The 24,073-nt window shown below is 34.8% G+C and overlaps 1 protein-coding gene across 1 annotated transcript in view; it reads left to right on the forward strand.

The window, feature by feature from the left end:
- Positions 1–24,073, forward strand: part of SNTG1 (syntrophin gamma 1) — a 610,136-nt gene that overhangs the window by 335,160 nt on the left and 250,903 nt on the right. The window contains exon 10 of the mRNA XM_017531764.2: positions 18,550–18,632. Coding sequence (XP_017387253.1) covers positions 18,550–18,632 — 83 coding nt within the window. The remainder of the gene's footprint in view (positions 1–18,549; positions 18,633–24,073) is intronic.

Below are 24,073 nucleotides of genomic sequence, written 5' to 3' on the forward strand. Positions count from 1 at the left end.
AGCCGCGCTGGCGACCGTGGAGCACCTCTGCCCGGGAATTTCCTAGTCTGTGGGCAATAAAAACGCGGCGTCCACTCACCCTCTGCGCTTTCACGGGGAGCTGCAATCCTGAGCTGTTCCTAAACGGCCATCTTGGATCGTCCCCCCTATTTTTCTTGAAGAATGTATCCACGACATTACAGTTTTTTCCTAACCTACAATTGGAGAGGTAATATTTGCTTTAAAAATAAGCATATTAAATATCATGTATGCATTACGCATATGTATTAAATTTCATCAGAATATTTGGTGAATATATTTTCTCTAACTAAAATGAAATACTTTGATTTGATTACTGGTCTTGCTAAACAAGAATGTGTGCTTAAGTTGTCATGATGAGAAAAGGAAGGTGGAAGAAAGCATTTGCTTTTGTAGAAATGTACTAATTTATGTAGAACTACTTAGAAAGTTATTTATCAATTTTATTTCCCTGTTCCATTTTCTAAAATGAAACGTATATTATCTAATACTTTCATCGAAAAATTGAAGAAGAATATAGTTTTCACTGAAACATAATTTGTATGCAATAAAATGTGAAGATCTTGCACAGTTGGGTCAGTTCTGAAAAGGCACACATTTGCTTAATCCACTTCTTACAATCATAAAACTGTTCCCAGTAAATAACAGCCCCAGAAATGACTGCTCACTTACACTTTCTCCATCATGCATTATTTTGCCTCTTCCAGAACTTTATAGAATGGAATTACACTTATTTATTTTTTATTCTGGCTTTTTTCTATATGAATAATTTCTTTCAGATTAATGTATGCTGCACATTTCTTAGTTTGTTCATTTATATTGCTGTTTATTATTGCATTGTGTAAATGGACTACATTTATTAATGCATTTTTCTATTGAAGATACCAGCACTGTTTCCAGTATTTTGCTATAATAAAGAAAGCTGCTGGGAAAATTCTTTTCTTTCCCTTCCTTCCTTCCTTCCTTCTTTCCTTCCTTCCTTCCTTCCTTCCTTCCTTCCTTCCTTCCTTCCTTCCTTCCTTCCTTCCTTCCTTCTTTCTTTCTTTCTTTCTTTCTTTCTTTCTTTCTTTCTTTCCTTCTTTCTTTCTTTCTCTCTCTTTCCTTCTCTCTCTCTCTCTCTCTCTTTCTTTCTTTCTTCTTTCTTTCTTTCGTCTCACTCTGTCATCCAGGCTGGAGTGCAATGGTATGATCTTGGCTCACTGCAACCTCCGCTTCCCAGGTTCAAGCAATTCCCCTCACTCAATCTCCTGAGTACCTGGGACTAGTAGCACGTGCCACCACACCTGACTAATTTTTGTATTTTTAGTAGAGATGGGGTTCCACTTTGTTGGCCAGGCTGGTCTCGAACTCCTGTCCCTGTGATCTGCCCACCTCAGCCTCCCAAAGTGCTGGGATTACAGGTGTGAGCCACTGCGCCTAGCCAACATTCTTTTTTTTTTTTTTTTTTAACTTGTTTTTTAAGTTCTGAGGAAAAAGTGCAGACTTCTTACACAGGTAAACTTGTGTCATTGGGGTTCAGTGTACACAAATCAGATATTAAGCTTAGTAACCACTAGTTATTTTTCCTGATCCTAACCCTCCTACCACGCTACACTCTCTGAAAGGCACCAGTGTGTTTGGTTCCCCTCTATTTGTCTATGTGTTCTCATCATTTAGCTCTCACTTCTTTTTATTTATTTATTTATTTATTCATTTATTTATTTATTTTTGAGACAGTCTCACTCTGTCACCAGGCGCCAGGCTGGAGTGCAGTGGCGCGATCTCGGTTCACTGCAAACTCCGCCTCCCAGGTTCAAGCAATTCTCCTGCCTCAGCCTCCCAAGTAGCTGGGACTACAGGTGCATGCCACCCCGCCCAGCTAATTTTTGTATTTTTAGTAGAGACGGGGTTTCACCATGTTGGTCAGGGTGGTCTCGATCTCTTGACTTTGTGATTTGCCTGCCTCGGAGCTCTCACTTCTAAGTGAGAATGTGAAGTATTTGGTTTTCTGTTCTTGTGTTAGTTTGCTAAGGATAATGGCCTCCAACTCCACCCATCCATGTCCCTGCAATGGACATGATCTCGTTCTTTTTTTGTGGTGGTATAGTAATCCATGGTGTATTTGTATAACTTTTTTTGTTAGCCAGTATATCGTTGATGGGCATTTAGGTTGATTCGATGTCTTTGCTATTGTGAATAGTATTGCAATGAATGTATGCATGCATATGTCTTTATAATAGAATGATTTATGTATTTTGGGTATATACCATTCAACTCAGCAATCTCATCACTGGAAGCTTCTTGTACAAGGCTTTTGGAAGTTTTGTAATTTTATTTTACTACAATAAATACCTAAGAATGGAATTGCTGAGTGACTAGATAGATGCATAATTAACTTGTTAGTAAATTGCCAAATTTGAAGGGGTGCAGTAGCTCATGCCTGTAATCCCAGCATTTTGTGAGGCCAAGGCCAACAGATCATCTGTGCCAGGAGTTTAAGACTAAACTGAACAACATGGCAAAACTCCATCTCTACAAGAAATATTTAGTTGGGCATTGTGGCGTGTGCCTGTGATTTCAGCTAGTTGGGAGGCTGAGGTGGGAGGATGGTTTGAGCCTGGTAGGTGGAGGATGCAGTGATCTGAGATCATGCCAATGTACTCCAGCTTGGGTGACAGAATGAGACTTCATGTCAAAAATAAATGAGTAAATTAAAATATACAAAATGCCAAATTTATTTCCCAAGTGAACATATTTTTTATTGTGGTAAATAACACAACATAAAATTTACCGTCTGTACCATTTTAAGTGTTCAGAAGAGTAATCTTAAGCCTATGCACATTATTGTGTAACATATGTTTATTTTCTTTATTCATCCATCAATCAGTGAGCACTTAGGTTGGTTCCACATCATGGTTATTGTGACTAATGCTGCAGTGAACATGAGTGTACAAATATCATTCACAACTTTGCTTTCAGTTATTTTGGATATATACTCAGCAGTAGTATTGCTGCATCATATGGTAATTCTATTTTTAATTTTTTGAAGAATGGTCATACCATTTTCCATAGTAGCTGCATCATTTTTACACTCTAAGTAACAGTGGCAAAGCTTCCAATTTCTCCATATGGTCACCAACACTCCTTATTTTCTGTTTTTTGCTTTGTTTTGTTTTGGTTTTGATAGTATCTATTCTAACGGTTGTCAAGTGGTAACTCACTGTGGTTTTGACTTGAATTTCCCTGATAATCAGTGATGTTGAGCATCTTTTCACATATATGTTCGCCATTTGCATATCTTCCTTGAAGACATATCTACTCAGGTCTTCTGTCCAGCTTTAAATCTGATTATTTGTTTTGTTGTTGTTGAGTTGTAAGAATTCTTCAAATATTCTTATTATCAGACATACAGTTTGAAAATATTTTCTTCTAATTCAGAGGTTGCTGCCTCACTCTGTTGATCATTTTATTTATTTTACAAAATTCTTAATTGTTCTGTATTCATGTCTATTTTGCCTCCAATGCTTGTGGTTTTGGTGTGATAGCCAGGAAATAATTGCCAAATCCAATGTCATAAAGATTTTAATCTAAGTTTTCTTCTAGGATTTTTTACGGTTTCAAGTCTAATGTTTAGGTATTTAATTTGTTTTGAGTCAATATTTTATACATAGTATAAGTGCCCAACATTCTTACCATGAGGATATCCAGTTTTACCAATATAATTAATAGAAAAGAAGAATTAACATTTTTGTTAACATAATTTAATTGCATTTTGAGAATTAATTTCAGGGTTATTCTGTTCCATTCTTCTGTGTGTCTGCGTTAATTCCAGTACCACATTGTTTTGATTACTGCATCTTTGTAATGTATCTTGAGGTCAGAAAGTGTGAAGCCCCAGTTCTGTTACTCTTTTTCAGGAATTTTTTTTTAACTATTCAGAATTCTTTGAGGCTCCATATGAATTTCAGCATAGCTTTTCTTTTACTGTGTAATAATACCATTGCAACTTTAATAGGGATTGCATTGAACCTATACATCACATTGCTTAGTATGGACATTTTAACAATATTAATTTTTCCAATACATCAACATGGGATGTCTTTCCATTTATTTGTTTCATCTTTAATTTCTCAATGATGTTTTGTAGTTTTCAGTGTACAAGACTTTTTAACTTTTTGGTTTTGATTATTCCTAATTATTATTTTTGATTCTATTATAAATTATAAATAAAATTGTTTTTATTTTTTACTATTAATGAAAAGAAATGTAACTGACTTTTGTGTGTTGTTTATTCTGCAACTTCCTTAAATTTGTTTATTAGTTCTAATAGTTTTTTGTGTGTTTAAACTTTAGAGTTTTCTACATCTAAGCTCCTATCAGCAAGCAAAAATAATTTTACTTCTTCTTTTGGACTTGAGCAACTTTTATTTCTTAGTCTTGCCTAATTGCTTCTGGCTAGGACTTCTGATTGCATGTTGAATAGAAGACTTAAGAGTGGGGATCCTTGCCTTATTCCTAATCTTAGAGGAAAAACTTTCAGTTTTTCATAATTCACTATAATGTTAGCTGTGGACTTTTTATACATGACCTTTATTGTGTCTAGGTAATCTCCTTCTATTCCTAGTTTGTAAATTTTATTATGTTTTAAATTGTGAAAATTTATGGAGTTTGGCAAATGCTTTTTTCTTCATCAATTGAGATGATTATGTAGATTTTTTTTTCCATTCTGTTTGTGTGGTATGATAATTACATGGATAGATTTTTTTGGTTTTATGTTGAACCATTCTTGCATTTCAGGAATAAATCACACTTGTTCATGGTGTATACTCTTTTAAATTTGTTGTTGAATTCAGTTTTTTATTATCTTTTGGAGGACTTTTGCATTAATATTCATCGGGAGTATTAGTTTCTACTTTTATTTTTGTAGTATTTTGTCTGGTTTTGATATCTGTATAATGCTCACCTCAAGTTGGAAACTGCTTCCCCCTCATCAAATTTTTTTGAAAGAATATGAGAAGGATCAGTGCTAATTCTTCTTTAAATGCTTGGTAAAGTTCTACAATGAAACCTTCTGGTTCTGGGCTCTTCTTTTATTGCGAGTAATTGATTAAAGATTCAATCACCTTACTAGTTATGTATCTGTCTGTATTTTTTATTTCTTCCTAATTGATTATTGGTATGTTGCATATTTCTAGAGAGTTATCTCTTTTTTTTTCTAGATTATCCAGTTTGTTGTCACCTAATTGTCCATATTAGTCTCCAACAATCCTTTTTGTTTCTGTGGCATCAGTTGTAATGTCTACTCTTTCATTTCTGATTTTTATTTACATTTTCTACTTTTCTTTAGCCTAGCGCAGGTTTTGTCAATATTGTTGATCGTTTCAATAAACCAGCTCTTTGCTTAATGTTTCATATAGTTTTTCTGTTTTCCTTTCCATTTATTTCTGCTCTAATCTTTATAATTGCTCTCCTTCTACTACCTTGGGTTTAGTTTGTTTCTTTTTCTAATTTTTTGAAGAGTAAAATTGTAGATCTGAGGCTTTTAAATTATTTTGTAAGGTACTTCTATAAAATACAAATGTTTACTGATAAATTTTTGTCTCTTAGTAATGCTTTTGCTGTATCCCATGAGTTTTGTATGTTGTGTTTCATTTTAATTTGTTAGATATTGTTTAAAATATGTTTAATTCCCTTGTGATTTCTTTTTTGACTGATTGGTTCTTCAAAAGTTCATTTTTTAATTTCCACTCATTTGTTTATTTTCCAATTTCCTCTCTGCTATTGATTTCTAGTTTAATGCCATTTTATCAGAAAAGATATTTGATATGATTTCAATTTTCCTAAATTCAATAAGACTTGTTTTGTGACCTCACATGTAAACTATTAGGGAGAATATTTTGTGTACATGTAAGAGTGATGTGTATCTCATTGTTGAGTGGAGTGTTCTGTATATGCATTAAGCCAAATTAGACTTTAGTGTCACCCAAATCCTCCATTTTGTCATTTTTTTCTGTGTAGTTGTTCTATAAATTGTTAGAAGTTGAGGACTTAAATGTCCTACTATTATTGTGTCACTGTCTATCCCTTTAATCTGTCAATGTTTGCTTCATATATTTGAGTGCCTGGCTGTTATATGCATATGTATTTTTATAGTTGTTATATCTTCATGATGAATTGACAGTTTTACCATTATAAAATGTCTTCCATTGTAAAGTTTTTTTAATTTAAAGTCTGTTTTGTCTGGAATAAATATAGCCACTTTGCTCCCCTTTTTTATCATTTGCATGAAATATCTTTCTCTGTAATTTCACTCTCAGCCTGTGTTTGTCATAAACCTAAAGATAGTTTGTAGTTGACAGAATACATAAATATATATTGACGATATTGCAGGTTCAGTTCCAGACCAGTAAAATAAAGGAAAAATAGCAATAAAGGAAAATGCCCAAATTATTTAGCTTCTCTGTGCATGTAAATGTTATGCTTATTCTTATGTTATGGTCTATCATATGTTCCATAGTGTCATTATGTATAAAAATACACGTACCTTAATTAAAAATACTTTATGCTAAAACATGCTAAGAATCATCTGAGCCTTGACTGAGTTGCAGCCTTTTTGTTAGCCTCCGTATTGATGGTTGCTGACTGAACAGAGTGATGCTTACCTTAAAATAGACAACAATGAAGTTTGTCACATCCAATAACTCTTCTTTTTATGAAAGATTTCTCTGTAACATGCAATCTTCTTGGGGGATTTTACCCATAATAGAACTTCTTTCAAAATTAGTCCACCTTCTAAAACACTGTAACCTTCTTCTCAACTAAGTTCACGAAATATTCCAAATTCTTTGTTGTCATTTTAACAATGTTCATGGCATCTTCACCAATAATAGATTCCATCTTTAGAAACCACATATGAGATTGGAACAATTTAGTTACATCTTCAGGATCTACTTCTGATTGTAGTCCTCCAACCATTTCCATCACATCTACGCTTACTGCTTTCACTTTGAGAAGTCTTGAACTCCTCAAAGTCATGCATGAGGGTTAGCATCAACCTCTTCCAAATGCCTCTTAATGTTGATATTTTGACCTGCTCCCATCAATATTAATCATGAATAGTCTTAATAGTATCTACAATCCAAATTATTTCTGGGAGGTTTTCAACTGACTGCTCAGATCCATCAGAGTAATCCCTTTATTTAATATATTTCTTAAATAATATGACTTGAAAATTAACATTTCTTTTTGATTCATGAGCATCAGAATGGATTTTGTGTTAGCAGGCATGAAAACACCATTAATCTTGTCCACCTTCATTAGTACTCTTGGGTGACCGAGTGCATTATCAATAAGCAGTAATTGTTGAAAATAAATTGGTTTTGGTGTGTGTTTTGGTGTGTGTGTGTGTGTGTGTTTCTGAGCAGTAGGTCTCAGCAGTGGACTTAAATATTCAGTAAACCTTGCTGTAAGCAGATACGCTGCCATCTAGGTTTTGTTGCTCCGTTTCTAGAAGACAGGCAGAGTAGATTTATTGTAATTATTAGGGGACCTATCAGGGCCCTAGAATTTTCAGAATGGTAAATAAAAATATGGGATTCAACTGATAGCCGGCGGCTGCATTAGCCCCTAATGAGAGAGTTCACTGAAGCTTTGAAGGCAGACATTGACTTCCCTCTACCTATGAAAGTCTTAGATGCCTTCCTTCTACCTATGAAAGTCTTCTTCTGCCTATGAAAGTCTTCTTCTAATATGAGGCTATTTAATAGATACATCAAAAATCCGTTTTGTAATGAAGCCAGGTGCATCACTGATCATAGCCCTAGTTATACGTTCTAGATAATTTACTAAAACTTCTACAACGGCTCTCATTTCTTCAACTTGTAATTTATAAACGATGACAATTTCTTTTCTTGAGTCCCATAAAGCAACATTTGCTATCTTCAAACTTTTTTTTTCTGTTACCTTCCTCAATTCTCAGCCTTTATAGAATTGAAGAGAGTTAGCATCTTGCTCTGGATGAAGATTTGGCTTAAGGGATGGCTGTGGCTGGTTTGATACTCTATCCAGACCACTAAAACTTTTCTCTTTCAGCAATAAGTTTCACTTAATCATGCATGTGTTCACTAGAGCAACACTTTTAACTTCCTTCAAACACTTTTCCTTGGCATTCACAACTTGGCTAACTGGCAGAAGCGGCTAAGCTTTTGGCTTATCTTGGCTTTCAGTGTGCCTTCTTCACTAAGCTTACTATTTTCTAGCTTGTGACTTGAAGTGAGAGACGTGCAACTCTTTCTTTTACTTGAACACTTAGAGACCATTGTAGGCTTATTCAATGTTCTAATTTCAATATTATTGTATCTTAGGGAATATGGAGGCCTAAAGAGAGGGAGAGAGATGGGGAACACCTGGTCAGTTGATCTGTCAAAACACATACAACATTTATCCATTGAGCTCCTTGTCTTATGTGGCATGGTTTGTGACGCTCCAAAATAATTACAATAGTGACATCAATGGTCACTGATCACAGATCACCATAACACATATAATAATAATGAAAAAGTTTGAAATACTGTGGGAGTTACAAAAATGTGACACAAAAACACAAAGTGAGCACAAGCTGTTATAAATACAGCCTATAGATCTGCTGGATCCACGGTTGTCACAAACCTTCAATTTGTAAAAATCGCAGTATCTGCGAAGCATAATAACAAGCAAAGTGTGATAAAATGAGGTATGCCTGTACCTGGATATTGCTTTTTAAAACCCACTTAACCACTTTATGTCTGTGAATTGGGAAGTTTATTCCACTTATGTTTAAATAATTACTGATACGGAAGCACTTACTGCTGTCGTTTTGTTGTTCTCTGTATGTCTTATATTACATGCCCCTCTTTTTCTCTTTTGCTATTTTTATTTGTTTCCTCGTTTTTTGTAGTTCCATGCTTCGATCGTTTTATCAATTTCTACTCTTTATACTTTATAGGTTTTTCTGTGGTTCCCATAGGTATTGCATAGGATATCCTATAAACATCTATTTTAAATGGATAACAATCACAGTATAAAGATCTTAGTCCTTTACAACCTCTCCCCACCTATGTACCATATATTGGTTTCAAGTTAATGTCTTTGTTGGGGAATGAAATATAGAGATTTCTATCTCACAATCTTGTTATTAATTCCCTTTTACTTAGTTTTTAAAGGAGAAATATACTTGTTAAATTATTATTTCCTATTAAAAATAAGTCAGGAAATAAGTTAATATAATTTATTAAATACTATTAACTGTTTTTAAATAAGCTAATTTAAACTGAGAGGTTTAAATTATGTCAATCACATGCCAAATTCTACTGCCTTATGATTACAACTTGTTCTATTTTATATCCATTAACACGCTTGTATAGGTATACTTGGCCCTCTGTATCTGTGGATACCACATCTGTGAATTTAGCCTACTGTGAATCAAAATTATTAATTAAAAATTATACAACAATAAAAATAATACAGATAAACAGTACAGTATAACGACTACATACATATCATTTACATTTTATTTGGTATTATATATAATCTAGAGATGATTTAAAGTATACTGAAGGATGTGTGTAGGCTATATGCAAATACTACACCATTTTATATGAAGGACTAGAGCAGGTATGAATTTTGGTATGTGCAGGGAGTCCTGGAATCAATCTCCCATGAAGGAATGACTGTATTGTTATTTTCATCATTTAAATTCTGTATCACAATAAAAATTATTATAAATGCACACTTCATTATAGGATTCTATATTTGTCTACATCTTTACCTTTACCAGAGAACTTTATTTTTTATATGTATTTCTATTTCTGTCTAGTGTTCTTTTTTTTTGGGACGGAGTTTCGCTCTTGTTACCCAGGCTGGAATGCAACGGCGCGATCTCGGCTCACCGCAACCTCCGCCTCCCGGGTTCAGGCAATTCTCCTGCCTCAGCCTCCTGAGTAGCTGGGATTATAGGCACGCGCCACCATGCCCAGCTAATTTTTTGTATTTTTAGTAGAGACGGGGTTTCACTGTGTTGGCCAGGATGGTCTCGATCTCTTGATCTCGTGATCCACCCACCTCGGCCTCCCAAAGTGCTGGGATTACAGGCTTGAGCCACCGCGCCCGGCCCTGTCTAGTGTTCTTTTACTTCAACTTGAAGAACTCTCATTAGCATTTTTTGTAAAACAGGTCCAGTGGTGATGAAGTCCCATGGTTTTTGTTATTTAGGAAGATCTTTATTTCTCCTTCACATTTATTGGACAGGTTTGCTGGGTATGTTAGTCTGTATTGGCTGATTTTATTTTCTTTCATCAATTTGAAAATATCATCCCACTCCTTTCTCCCTATAATGTTTCTGCTGAGAAATGTGTTGATCTATGAGATCTTCCTTTTACCTAAAAATTCGTGGTTTTTTTCTTGCAGCTTTTAAGATTGTCTATTTATTTGTGACTTTTTACAGTGATAATAATGGATTTCAGTGTGAGCCTTTTTAGCCTCATCCTAGTTGGAGATCTTCAAGTTTCTTCCAGATCAATTGGATGTTGATTTTCTTCCTCAGATTTGGGACACTTTTGAAAATTATTTCTTTAAAGAAGCTCTCTGCCTATCTCCCTGTTTTTCTCAGGCTTTTATAATGTATATATTGTTCTGCTTGATAGTATCATATAAACCTCTTAGCCTTTCTTCACTTTTCTCATTCTACTTTCCTTTTATTCTTCAAATGTCTCACCCCAAGCCCCCTCAACAGAACCCAGTGTGTGATGCTGCCCTCCCTGTGTTCCTGTGTTCTCATTGTTTAATATCCGCCTGTAAGTGAGAATACGTGATGTTTGATTTTCTGTTCTTACTTCGGTTTGCTGAGAATTATGGTTTCCAGATTCATCCATGTCCCTAGAAAGGACATGAACTCACCGTTTTTTATGCCTGCATAGTATTCCATGGTGTATATGTGACACATTTTCCTTGTCCAGTCTATCATTGACAGGCATTTTGGTTGGTTCCAGGTCTTTGCTATTGTAAACAGTGCCGCAATGAACATACGTGTGCATGTGTCTTTATAATAGAATGATTTATAGTCCTTGGATATATGCCCAGTAATGGGATTGCTGGGTCAAATGGTAATTCTATTTCTAGGTCCTTCAGAAATTGCCACAGTGTCTTCCAAAATGATTGAACTAATTTGTACTCGCACCAACAGTGTAAAAGTGTTCCTGTTTCTCCACATCCTCTCCAGCATCTGTTGTCTTCAGAGTTTTTAATTATCACCATTCTAACTGGTGTGAGATGGTATCTCAACGTGATTTTGATTTGCATTTCTCTAATGACCAGTGATGATGAGCATTTTTTCATATGTTTGTTGGCCTCGTATATGTCTTCTTTTTAAAAGTGTCTGTTCATATTCTTCCCCCACTTTTGAATGGGGTTGTCTGTTTTTCTTTTCCTGTAAATTTGTTTTAGTTCTTTGTAGATTCTGGATAGTAACTCTTTGTCAGATGGGTAGATTGACAAAAATTTTTCCCATTCTGTTGGTTGCCAGTTCACTCTAATGATTGTTTCTTTTGCTGTACAGAAGCTCTTAAGTTTGCCAGTATTTTATTGAAGATTTTTGCTTCTATGTTCATCATGGACATTGGCATGAAATTTTCTTTTTGTTGAGTCTCTGCTGGGTTTTGGTGTCAGGATGATGTTGGTCTTGTAAAATGATTTGGGAAGGATTCCCTCCTTTTGTACTGTTTGGAATAGTTTCAGAAGGAGTGGTACCAGCTCCACTTTGCACATCTGGTAGAATTTGGCTGTGAACCCATCTGGACCTGGACTTTTTTTGATTGGTAAGCTACTAATTGCTGTATCACTTTAGACCTTGTTATTGGTCTATTCAAGGTTTCAACTTCTTCCTGGTTTAGGCTTGGGAGGGTGCAAGTGTCCAGGAATTTCTCCATTTCTTACAGGTTTACTGGTTTATGTGCATAGAGTTGCTTGTAGTAATCTCTGATGGTAGTTTGTATTTCTGTGAAATCGGTAGTGATATCCCCTTTATTGTTTTTTATTACATCTATTTGATTCTTCTTTCCATTTTTATTAATCTGGCTAGTGGTCTATTTTGTTGACCTTTTCAAATAACCAGCTCCCCGATTTATTGATTTTTTTGAAGGATTTTTTGTGCCTCTATCTCCTTCAGTTCTGCTCTGATTTTAGTTATTTCTTGTCTTCTGCTAGCTTGTGAGTTTTTTTGATCTTGCTCCTCTGTCTCTTTCAATTTTGATGATAGGGTGTCAATGTTAGCTCTTTCCTTGCTTCTCATGTGGGGGTTTATTGCTATAAATTTCCCTCTAGACAGTGCTTTAAATGTGTCCCTGAGGTTCGGATACATTGTCTCTTTGTTCTCCTTCGTTTTGAAGAACATCTTTATTTCTACCTTCATTTCATTGTTCATCCAGTCAACATTCAGGAGCCAGTTGTTCAGTTTCCATGAAGTTGTGCGGTTCTGAGTTAGTTTCTTAATCCTGAGTTCTAATTTGATTGCACGGTGGTCTGTTATGATTTCTGTTCTTTTGCATTAGCTGAGGAGCGATTTACTTCCAAATACGGGGTCAATTTTAGAATAAGTGGAATTGTGGTGCTGAGAAGAATATATATTATGTGGATTTGGGGTGGAGAGTTATGCAGATGTCTATTAGCTCTGCTTGGTCCAAATCTTAATTGAAGTCCTGGAAATCCTTGTTAATTTTCTGTCTCTTTGATCTTATGGCCAATGGAGTGTTAAAGTCTCCCACTGTTATTGTGTGGAAATCTAAGTCTCTTTCTAGGTAGTTAAGAGCTTGCTTTCTGTATCTGGGTGCTCCTTTATTGGATGCTTATATATTTAGGATCATTAGCTATTCTTGTTGCAGTGATCCTATTACCATTATGTAAGGCCCTTCTTTGTCTCTGTTGATCTTTGTTGATTTAAAGTCCATTTTATCAGAGACTAGGATTGCAACTCCTACTTTTTTTTTTTTTTTTTTTTCTCTCCATTTGCTTGGTAAATCTTCTCCATTCCTCTATTTTGAGCACATGTGTGCCCTTCCGTGTGAGAAGGGTTTCCCTAATACAGCAAACTAATGGGTCTTGATCCAATTTGCCAGTCTGTGTCTTTTGATTGGGGCATTTAGCCCATTTACATTTAAGGTTGATATTGTTATGAGTGACTTTGATCCTGCCATTTTGATGCTAGCTGGTTGTTTTGCCCTTTAGTTTACACAGGTTCTTCATTGTGTCAATGGTCTTTACCATTTGGTACACTTTTGGAATGGCTGGTACTTGTTGTTCCTTTCCATACTTAGTGCTTCTTTCAGGAGCTCTCGTAAGGCAGGCCTGGTGGTGATGAAATCTCTGAGCAATTGCTTGTCCGTAAAGGATTTTATTCCTCCTTCACTTATGAAGCTTAGTTTGGCTGGATATGAAATTCTAGGTTGAAAGTTATTTTCTTTAAAGTATTTTGAATATTGGCCCCACTCTCTTCTGGCTTGTAGGGTTTCTGCTGAGAGATCCACTGTGAGTCTGATGGGCTTCCCTTTGTGGGTAACCCAACATTTCTCTCTGGCTGTGCTTAGCGTCTTTTCCTTCATTTCAACCCTGGTGAATCTAACGATTATGTGCCTTGGGGTTTCTCTTCTTGAGGAATATCTTTGTGGTGTTCTCTGTATTTCCTGGACTTGAATGGTGGCTTGCCTTGCTAGGTTGTGGATGTTCTCCTGGATAATATCCTGAAGAGCATTTTCCAGCTTAGATTCATGCTATCCATCACATTCAGGTACACTTATCAAATGTAGATGAGGTCTTTTCACATAATCCCATATTTCTCAGAGGCTTTGTTCATTTCTTTTCACTTTTTTCTCTAATCTTGCCTTCTCATTTTATTTTATTGAGTTGATCTTCACTCTCTGATATCCTTTCTTCTGCTTGGTTGATTTGACTATTAAAACTTGTGTATGCTTCACGAAGTTCCTTTGCTGTGTTTTTCAGCTCCAACAAGTCGTTTATGTTCTTCTCTAAGGTAGTTATTCTAGTTAGCATTTCATGTAACCTTTTTTCAAGGTTCTTAGTTTCTTTGCATAGCGTTGGAACATGTTCTTTTATCTCAGAGAAGTTTGTTATTACCCACCTTCTGAAGCCTGCCTCTGTCAATTCATCACATTCATTCTCCATCCAGCTTTCTTTCCTTGATGGTGAGGAGTTGTGATCCCTTAGAGGAGGAGAGGCGTTCTGGTTCTTGATGTTTTCATACTTTTTGCACTGGTTTCTTTCCATCTTTGTGGATTTATCTACCTATGGCCTTTGAAGTTGGTGACTTTCAGATGGGGTCTTTGAGTGGATGTCCTTTTCGTTGATGTTGATGTTGAAGCTATTTCTTTCTGTTTTTTAGTTTTCCTTCTAACAGGCCAGGCCCCTCTGCTGCAGGACTGCTGGAGATCCACTCCAGACCCTGCTTGTCTGGGAGTCACCTGAGAGGGCTGCAGAACAGTAAGGGTTGCTGCCACTTTCTTCTTCTGTTATCTTCGTCCTGGAAGAGTACCTGCCTGATGTCATCCAGATCTCTCCTTTATGAGGTTCCTCTTTGGATACATTGTGGTCTGGGAGCCACTTGAGGACACAGTCTGTCCCTTATCAGTGCTCAAGTGCTTTGCTGGGAGCTCCGTTGATCGATTCAGAGCTGCTGGGCAGCTATGTTTAAGTCTGCTGCAGGAGAAGTCATAACTTTCTCTTTGCCCAGCTTGCTCTTTTAACTATTATAGTGCATAACTTTAAAAAAAAATTCTCTATATAAGCCTTTTGCCAGTGATATAAGTTATAAAAATTTCTCTTTGTCTGCATAACTACATTTTTCACTTGAGTTTGTCTTTGTTAGTAGAAGCTTTATTTTCTTTTACTGTTTTTGTAACCTCTCTAAGACATACTTCCCTACCCCAAGGTTGCAAAAATATTTTTTCTTGTTTTCCTCTAGAAGCTTTGTTGCTTTAGCTTTTATGTTTAAGTTTATATTTTATAATTTTGTGCATCTTAGTTAAGAATCAATTATATGTGTGTGTGTATATGTGTATTTGATATATATAAATATATAGTAATTATTTGATCATACATGTTTGGATCTATTTTGGGATACTTTGTTATTTCTACTAATGTACATGTCTATTTTTATAAATGAAAATCACATTGTTTATTATTGTAACATATCCTAAAGTGACCTAGAATAAATAGGTTCTTCAACTTTGCAAATTTTTTTTTTTTTTGAGACCAGTTTTGCTCTTGTTGCCCACAGGCTGGAGTGCAATGGTACAATCTTGGCTCACCACAATCTCTGCCTCCCAGGTTCAAACTATCCTCCTGCATCAGTGTCCCAAGTAGCTGGGATTACAGTCATGCACTACCATGCCCAGCTAATTTTTGTATTTTTAGTAGAGAGAGGATTTCTCCATGTTGGTCAGTCTAGTCTTGAACTCCCGACCTCAGGTGATCTGCTTACCTTGGTTTCCCAAAGTGATGGGATTACAGGCATGACCTACCATGCCCAGACAGACTTTGCAATTATTGAAGATTGTTTGGCTATTCTAGATCTATTGAATTGCTGCACATATTTTAGAAATAGCATGCCAATTTGTATAAAAAGTGTAGTGGAATTTTGAGTGGAACTAAGTTAAATTTATAAACAATTTGGAGATAAAACCCTTAAGTCTTAGTCATTTATTTATTTATTTTTTCTCAGCACTATATTAGTGTTTTTAGTTTGGAATTATTGTATATCTTTCATTAAATGTATTTATATGCATTTTAGGTTTTAATTTTATTGTGATATTTTAGAATTTCATTATGCAGTTGTTTATGGCCAGCACATAAAATACAATTTAATTTTATATGTCAACATACTGCAACATAGCTTAATTTTATTTTTAGTTCTAGAAGGACTTTTGTGCATCCCTAAAGGTTCTATACATATACAATTGTTATCTGCAAATAAGGTTTGCTTACTCCTTTCCAGTCTACGTTTTTAAAATTCTTTTGACTTGCCTGTTGCGGTGGTTAAGACCTCCATTTTATTTTAAACAACATGTTAAGAGTAGACACCCCTTTCTTTCTACTGATACTAGGGGGGAATAATTCAGTTTTTTGTCATTAATTAGGATATTGGATATAGGTATTTAAAGATGTTCTTTATCAGGTGGAGGAGCACATCTATTCCTAGAATTCTAAAGTTTTTAATTTCCTTTTTTATAAAAAAACAAAAGTTGATGGTGAATTGTCTGAAATATTTTTCTACATACATTGAAATATTATGTTTATGCTTTTGTTCTTTAGCCTGTTGATGTGGTAAATGTTTAAAAATGGATTTTGGATGTAAAACCAAGCTTGCTTTTCTAGAATAAATACCACTTATGTGGTCATGACGTGACATATTTTTCATATATTACTAGGTTCGGTTTGCTAATATACTGTTTACATATTTTTTTCTTGTATATATCCATAAGGGACATCACTTGCACTTTTCTTCTGATGTTTAGTGGGGTTTTGATATCAAGTTTATTATGTCTTTATAGGAGTTGGAGAGTTGTAACTTCCGTATTTTCAGAAAGAATCAGCTTAACAGTGATAGTGTCTCCTTTTTAAATTATTGAACACCTTCCTAGAATTATAATTTTTCTTTTGTCTGAATTTAATCCTTTGAATGACTATAAGACCCTTTTAATAGTTTCTTCCTTCTTTTGTAAGTTTTGGTTAGGTTTTTAAAAAATGTGTTTGTTCACTTTAAGTTGTCAATTTCTTTCATGAAGTTATTTATCATGTCCTTTCATTATTCCTTTTAACATCAGTTAGCTCTCAGTAATTACCCCTCCTTCATTCATTATATCGGTAACTTGTGTTTTCTTTCTCTTTTTTCTAAATTATTATTATTTTTTTTGCTATGAGTTTATTTAATTTATTTGTTTTTCATAAGATCTGATATTTATCTTAGTAAATTTTCTTTATTATTTTCTCTGTTCTATTTTATTTTTTTCCAGTTTTTTTATTTTATTTTATTTTATTTTGCTTTGGTTTAATTTGTTCCTTCATTCTTAAGTTGTTGAGATCATTGAGTTTACACCTACCTTCTTTTTGTGTATGTATGTAAATATTTAAATTTCATTCAAATGACTACTTAAGATTCATTCACAGAGTTTGATATGTTGTATTTTATTTTGTTCAGTTCAAAATGTATATGCTTTAAAGTAATATGTATATACATTAAAATGTTGTTTTAGAAGACAAAAATGCAAATAAACTTCACAAGAAAAATAATTAAAACATAGTGTGGTGTTTCTTACAGTTTAAAGATTAGACAAATTATATCCAGATCAGTATAGCAAGAAAGCCTGTGTTCCCTTTCTTAGTTTCAGGAAAATTACAGAATTTTAGAGTAACAAAAAATAAGAACAAAATCATTTTTTAGCATATTTACTATTATGTAAGTTGTGTTCCCTATGACCTATGCTGTTTGAATTCAAGTATAATATTTCAAATATTAATTGAGAGTCAATTATGTTTACAGATAATATTTATAAACATTAGTAACTTTTAAAAGTGTCTTTAGAAATGCCAAGTAATCAAAAGTCAGGAACTATGTATACTAATTCTAACTCTAATAAGTTGCTAAATTGGGAAATCTTAGAAAATGACAAATCTTTAAGACATTACTCATCTTTAAAAAACAAACAGTAAGGCTGGGCACTGTGGCTCACGCCAGTAATCCCAGCACTTTGGGAGACCGAGGCAGGTGAATCACGATGTCAAGACATCAAGACCATCCTGGGCGTGATGGCCTGCGCCTGTAATTCCAGCTACTCAGGAGGCTGAGGCAGGAGAATTCCTTGAACCCAGGAAGCGGAGGTTACAGTGAGCCAAGATTGCGCCATTGCACTCAAGCCTGGCGACAGAGAAAGACTCTATCTCAAAATATATATATATATATATATTCCTTTTTTAATGTATACATATATTAGGAAGTTTTTTCATTGCAATTACACAAAGTTGGATAATTTTAATGAATACTTGAATACAAACTAAGAGCACCTATAAAAACAGAGAACATGCAAACATTTTTGCATTGGGAAAAGTATAGTTTCTAAGGATAGGATTTACCAGTTGGTTGAAATATGACATTAACTAGAACTTTGTAGATAACCAAAATCTTACATTATTCTAAGTATGGTTTCTAAAAGCAGGCCACTTTAGATAATTAAACAAAATAATACTTTTATAAGGCTGTACATTTTCCTTAATAAAGCCTTAATGTTTCTGAAATTGAAAACAAATTTTTGTAAGTCTTTTTTAGTATCCAGATGCCTGTAGTCACTTGGCTTACTTGCAAAACTCTGGCTTTAGTATAAGTGAAATAAAATTTTATTGTATTATCTGATTTACTGGATATTATTGAGTAACCTTGAAATTTTAATGGAAGGCATCGGTTTAGAAGGGTACAGCATTCTCACCAGTGGGGTGTTGTGATTTTGTCTCCTGCAGGCGCTCCAAGTGATCAGAGCAGTGGCACCTCCTCTCCTCTCTGTGACAGCGGCTTACATCTCAACTATCATCCCAACAATACAGTAAGATAACCCAGGCATAGCTCGGATTAATAAGGAGATATCATACAGTTTCTAAAAACTGCTGTTGAATCTGATTTATCTGATAGATAGAAAATCCCTGATTGCATCATCATTTAAGTACTATTATAAGCAAGACATGAAAAATAAATAGGTCTGCTTTTTTGTGCCACATTTTTTCCCTCTCAAGTCTGTGTGGATTAAGTTTTTTTTTAAGCAATAGATATAATTAACTTGTGGATGTCACTGGGGATGTATAATATCATACAATCTTTTTAGGACACTGCACATTATATGTGATTTTAGGTTCAAAATGCTTTGACATTGGTTTAATCGCTTTCTTTTGAAATTACTTAACTAAAAGTGACTATTTAATATGCCACTTGTTAGAATTTTTTAGTCAACTTTATGCACACTAAATAATTTCTGCAAAGCGAGAAAATCTGATTCACACATTATTTTAACATGTAATGAACATTTAATTATACATGTATTTAACAAAAGATAGATTTAATCTTTGTTTTGTAGGCATTTAATAAAATTTTAATTTTTATTTCCTACTTGGATTTTGAGTAAATTGATTTTAATATCCTATAAACATGTTTGAAGTTCCTTGTTTTTCATTCTTCAAAACACTCACACATTCTTAAAGAAATAATTTTCCCTGGTTATAGGCAGATCTAACAATTATCTTTCATGCTCACAAACAAGAAGAGAAGCAGAACTGACCTTAAGCAGAATTTTATTGTTCAATTCCACATATTATGGTACATACATCATGTAGCTTCTTCTCCCGACTCATATGATTCATCCTGCATTTGACATTTTTGTCCAAATAGTGGCATTTTAGTTCAAAGCAATCCTTTGACACATCTTCAGCCCTGAATGACCTTCATTGTACCTGATTGCCCTGGTATTACTCCTCAGCTGAGTACCTTAGGCCATCAAGTTGTCGACTTTTTTCCATGATAAAAGGAAATTTGCCAAGACCAAAGGTTATCTGTCCAAATGTAAGGACATTCTCTAAAATCAACCTCAGCTGGACATATTTCATTTAGCCATCTTTTAAACTTTTTTTTTGCCAGAGAAATAATTGCCACATAATAAATGATATTTAAAACCACAATACAGCATGATTGGAGCGACTTAAAATTCATGAGGAAATATACAGTTTTCCCAATGAAAAAAATAATATTTAAAAATGTAACCTAAATATATATTTATATAAATAAAAATTTATATATATATAATATATATAAATAAAAATTTATATATATATAATATATATAAATAAAAAATATATGTATAATATATAAATAAAAATTTATATATATTTTTATATATATGTATATATATTCTCATCGGCTCCCTTCTCAATTCTACAGACTTCTTACAGTCTCCAACCAAATTTTTACCTCTTGCTTTTGTAATTGCTTTGTTCACCTTCTTCCCTCCCATTCCAGATGCCTTTGATAACTTCCGTGCTCTCACATTTTCCTTCACTACTCTGATGGCTCCGCCCTCAGTTGCTGGAGGTGTTGGTTATGCCCATTTACAGTTCATCCCTCTTGTCTGGATCCCCTTTGCCTGGGAGTTAGAGCTCACCAAGTGTTAGGTATCACATGTCCTGCTTCTGTCAGTCCTCAGGGATTTCTCCTGAGAGTGCCTGCTCCACATGTCTCTTACACAAGAATCTCCATCTCAACTCTGCTCCTAAGACAGAAACAAGAGCAAATTCCTTCAGAGTGGGAGACAGCTGTTAGGAACTGTTTTGTTCTAGGTCTTGCCTTATACCCACAAACTTCTGTATAATAATGAGAAGCAGAAGCACCAGAGTGGCAGGTCTAAGAGTAGAAATCATTCTGGTTTGTTTTTAACCCATTCCATTGACATACAGAAAAACATGTACAGAATAACGCCCTCCCTTAAAAAGCTATAATTACAAGAAGAAAACCACTCCAATTCTATAATATGACTGATCCTAAATAAATCCAGTTTTATAAAATTTTTAAAAAGTAACTGTCATACATTCTTCTTACCAGAGCTTTATCTTCCCATTTCCAGAGGCACATTTTATTCTCATTTTAGCATTAGGATTGAACATTCTTTAGACATTGCTGAAGATATTTCAGTGTAAGGAAATTGAAAGTATTTATCATGATGCTATAGAAGATAATAAAAACATATGAAAACAAAATAAAGTATATTCAAAATAAAGACAAAAATCTCAATGCACATCAATTAAATGCATTTTTGTTGAGAACTTACTCTGTGGAAATAAACTGCTAATTATTATACTTTGGACAGCAGTTAATTATGATTTTAACACACAAAAATTTTAAGATCCAGATCTGTAAACAAATTTATAAAATTAACTATAACATAAGCAGAAAAAGAAGAATGAGTAGCAGCATTCTAATAGCAGAGATAAAGAGCTGTAGAGACTTTGAACATCTGACTAAACTGAAATCAACCTAAGTTGAGAGACTACAAACCATTGTGTGCTTTGTTGCCCACATGGGAACGCTAACCCACAATGGTACCCAGACCATACAGGCTCACACAGGCAGGGCTAGCCCGTGCTGTTCCTTCTGTAACTTGAATAAGCTTTGATGGAAGAATGGCGAGTGGAGAACGTCTCTACTCAGAGATATACAAAATTAGGAGAGGTCAAAGACGTGAAGTAACAACAGACAGTGGACATTTGGAAGGAAGAGTGCATTGTGAGGAAAGTTTTTGTTCCACAGAATATGTGCACATCATACACAGTCTGCTTAAAAGAAACATTTGATTGATTCTCTTATGTGTCTAAATTCTCAGATCTATCCCTGGCTTACAAACTCCCATTTCAACGTCTATAGCTTGATCTGAAGCAAATTTTGCGTAAGTAGGTATTCTTCTAGTTTTCTAACATGTCCTTACTGTATTTTAAGGCAGCATTTTAAGTTTGAGAGGAAATAAAGGCTTATACTATATTAGCAACATTCCATCATCCTACATAAAATAGTCCTTCTAAGGATGTGTGACATCACTAATTTTAAGGTAAAGGAGAGTCACTTGTTTTGCCATGCAAGACCTTGCCTCCTAAGCCCCAGCCCAGATTCACTGATTTTCTTCTCTCTAGAGATGGAGTAGAAGGATTTGTTTTGTGCTTACCAAAAGACTCTGACTCAGATACTCAGCCAACCAGACTGTACACTTTTATTTACTACACCCTATGCCACCAAATCCTTAATAAAATCTGGGTCGGCAGTTTGTCCTGTGTACAGTTCTGTTTTGGTAAGATAGTTATTCTTGAGGTTATTATGTGGCATGTGTAAAGTTTTGGAAAAAGAACAAGGACATATAAATGTTGCTTTTTCCAATGATATTATTAATATTTTAGGAAACAATATTTTTGACATTGTAGAGTAGGGCTCCTGAAAAGTAGTCATGTTTCTCAAAAGCACAAAAGTGATTTTATATTTTATGCAATATAAAATAAAATAAATCTATTATTCCAAAAAATGATTGGAAAGTAAATTTATCTTCTATTTACATAAATTTACATAATTTTATACTCCTTTAAGTAAGGAGAAAAATTGTTTAAAGGATCGCTTGTGTTTCACTGTAAATAACAGGTCTACGATATGAAATACATCAACTCTGTTGAGTCAGATAACTGAAATGGGACTTATTACATATTTCTTATAAAGAAGAAACATAAGAAAGTGACATAGTTATACCTTTGGTAGATAAAGGCATCAAGTCAAGATGCCACAAGAAAGAATGTCAAAGGCCACATATATTTCCATACCTGTCAATCTATGAAGTGTATTGATATGCTTTGTAAAACCTACCATACTCATGTATTGGTGATTAGTGAGTCCTCAACATCTCATTACCCCTGTCTTTGACATTTTCTATCCCATTTATTGATGAAACATAAAATTTGAGAGAAATTATTGTCTTTTATGAAAGATGAAACAGCATCTTTAAATAATATACCTGAAGCTGTATAACCAAAGTGTGAAGTCAACAAGTAAAAAAATTCAAATTATTTTTCCAGTGTTTCACCTCTGATTATCAGTGTTGAATATTAAATGTGTTGCAGTAGATCTGTTAGCTCTGCTATCAAAGAAGTGCCAGTCTGAGTGAATCCTGGGGGTGCCCTTTGCTGGCTGGGTGACTTGGGTAAACTGTTTGCTTAGAACTTAGGAGTGTGTGTGCACTGGGCTTCTGGGAGGGAGTTTCAGTCATTGCCAGCCTTGCTCTGGGCAGCTGGCTTGGTCTTGGGCCACTTTCAATCCCTGTGGCCATCTGCGGCCTGGCCACAGAAACCTGGTTTGTTTATCCAAGTCTTCCATGCAGTATTGTTGCTTCCTCATGTTCCCTCATGAAGAAAAATAATAAATATAATAAAATGCTTCTTAAATAAACCTTCTTGGCTTACGCCTGTAATCCTAACACTTTGGGAGGCTGAGGTAGGCAAATCGCCTGAGGTTAGGAGTTCAAGACCAGCCTGGCCAACATGGTGAAACCCCATCTCTACTACAAATACAAAAATTAGCTGGGCATAGTGGCAGGCACCTGTAGTCCCAGCTACTTGGGAGGCTAAGCAGGGGGATCACTTGAGCCCTGAGGGTGGGGGTTGCACTGAGCTTTGATGGTGCCACTGCACTCCTAAATGATAGAGGAGAGCCTGTCTCAAAAAAACAAAAACTAAAACTAAAACACCTGTTTTTCCATTCAAATACGGACATAGTAATAGCTTTGTATTTCAAAGATGTTGCAAAGGGTATAAATCAAGCACTTAGTACAGGCAGGTATTATTAAAGTTCATATATAAATAGTAACAGTAATACTCCTAAGAATGTCCTCTCTAAAAATTCCGTGTTAGAAAAAATGTTGCCCATTATTTGAGCATATTATTATTTTTTGAGAATACATTATTTGATACTTTTTACTTACGGCTACCAAGCCATGCATCTAATCAGTCTATTTTCGTAAATGTAAAATTACCGTTAGCCTTTTAGATATATTGAAAATAGTATGGAGTTTTTAGCTGGGCTATATTCTAAGAACTTTCTTATTTGTTGCTATGATCTTACCAGTTGTTACCATTATTATCACCACTTTGAAGATAAACACAGTAAGACAGAGACTACAAAACTTGCCTCCAGGCAATGAATTAGTCAGTTGGGAAATTGGGATTCAAATCTAAGCGGTCTGATTCTGATTTGCAGCTTAAAGCCCTCCCCACCTTGTACTGTCACCCAGCTGATCCATGTCATGTGCTGACCACCTGCAATAGCTGACATGAAGAACTGACTTCATGTCATGAACTGACTGTACATATAACAGCTGACATGAAGATCTGACCTCACGTCACATCCTGATCATCCATAACAGCTGACATGAGGCCAGGAGAAAGAGTGATATGAAACCTAGGTTTGTGCCTTTGG

The sequence above is a fragment of the Cebus imitator genome, unplaced genomic scaffold (genome assembly GCF_001604975.1).
Source record: "Cebus imitator isolate Cc_AM_T3 unplaced genomic scaffold, Cebus_imitator-1.0 Scaffold73, whole genome shotgun sequence".
NCBI classification, from domain to species: Eukaryota; Metazoa; Chordata; class Mammalia; order Primates; family Cebidae; genus Cebus; species Cebus imitator.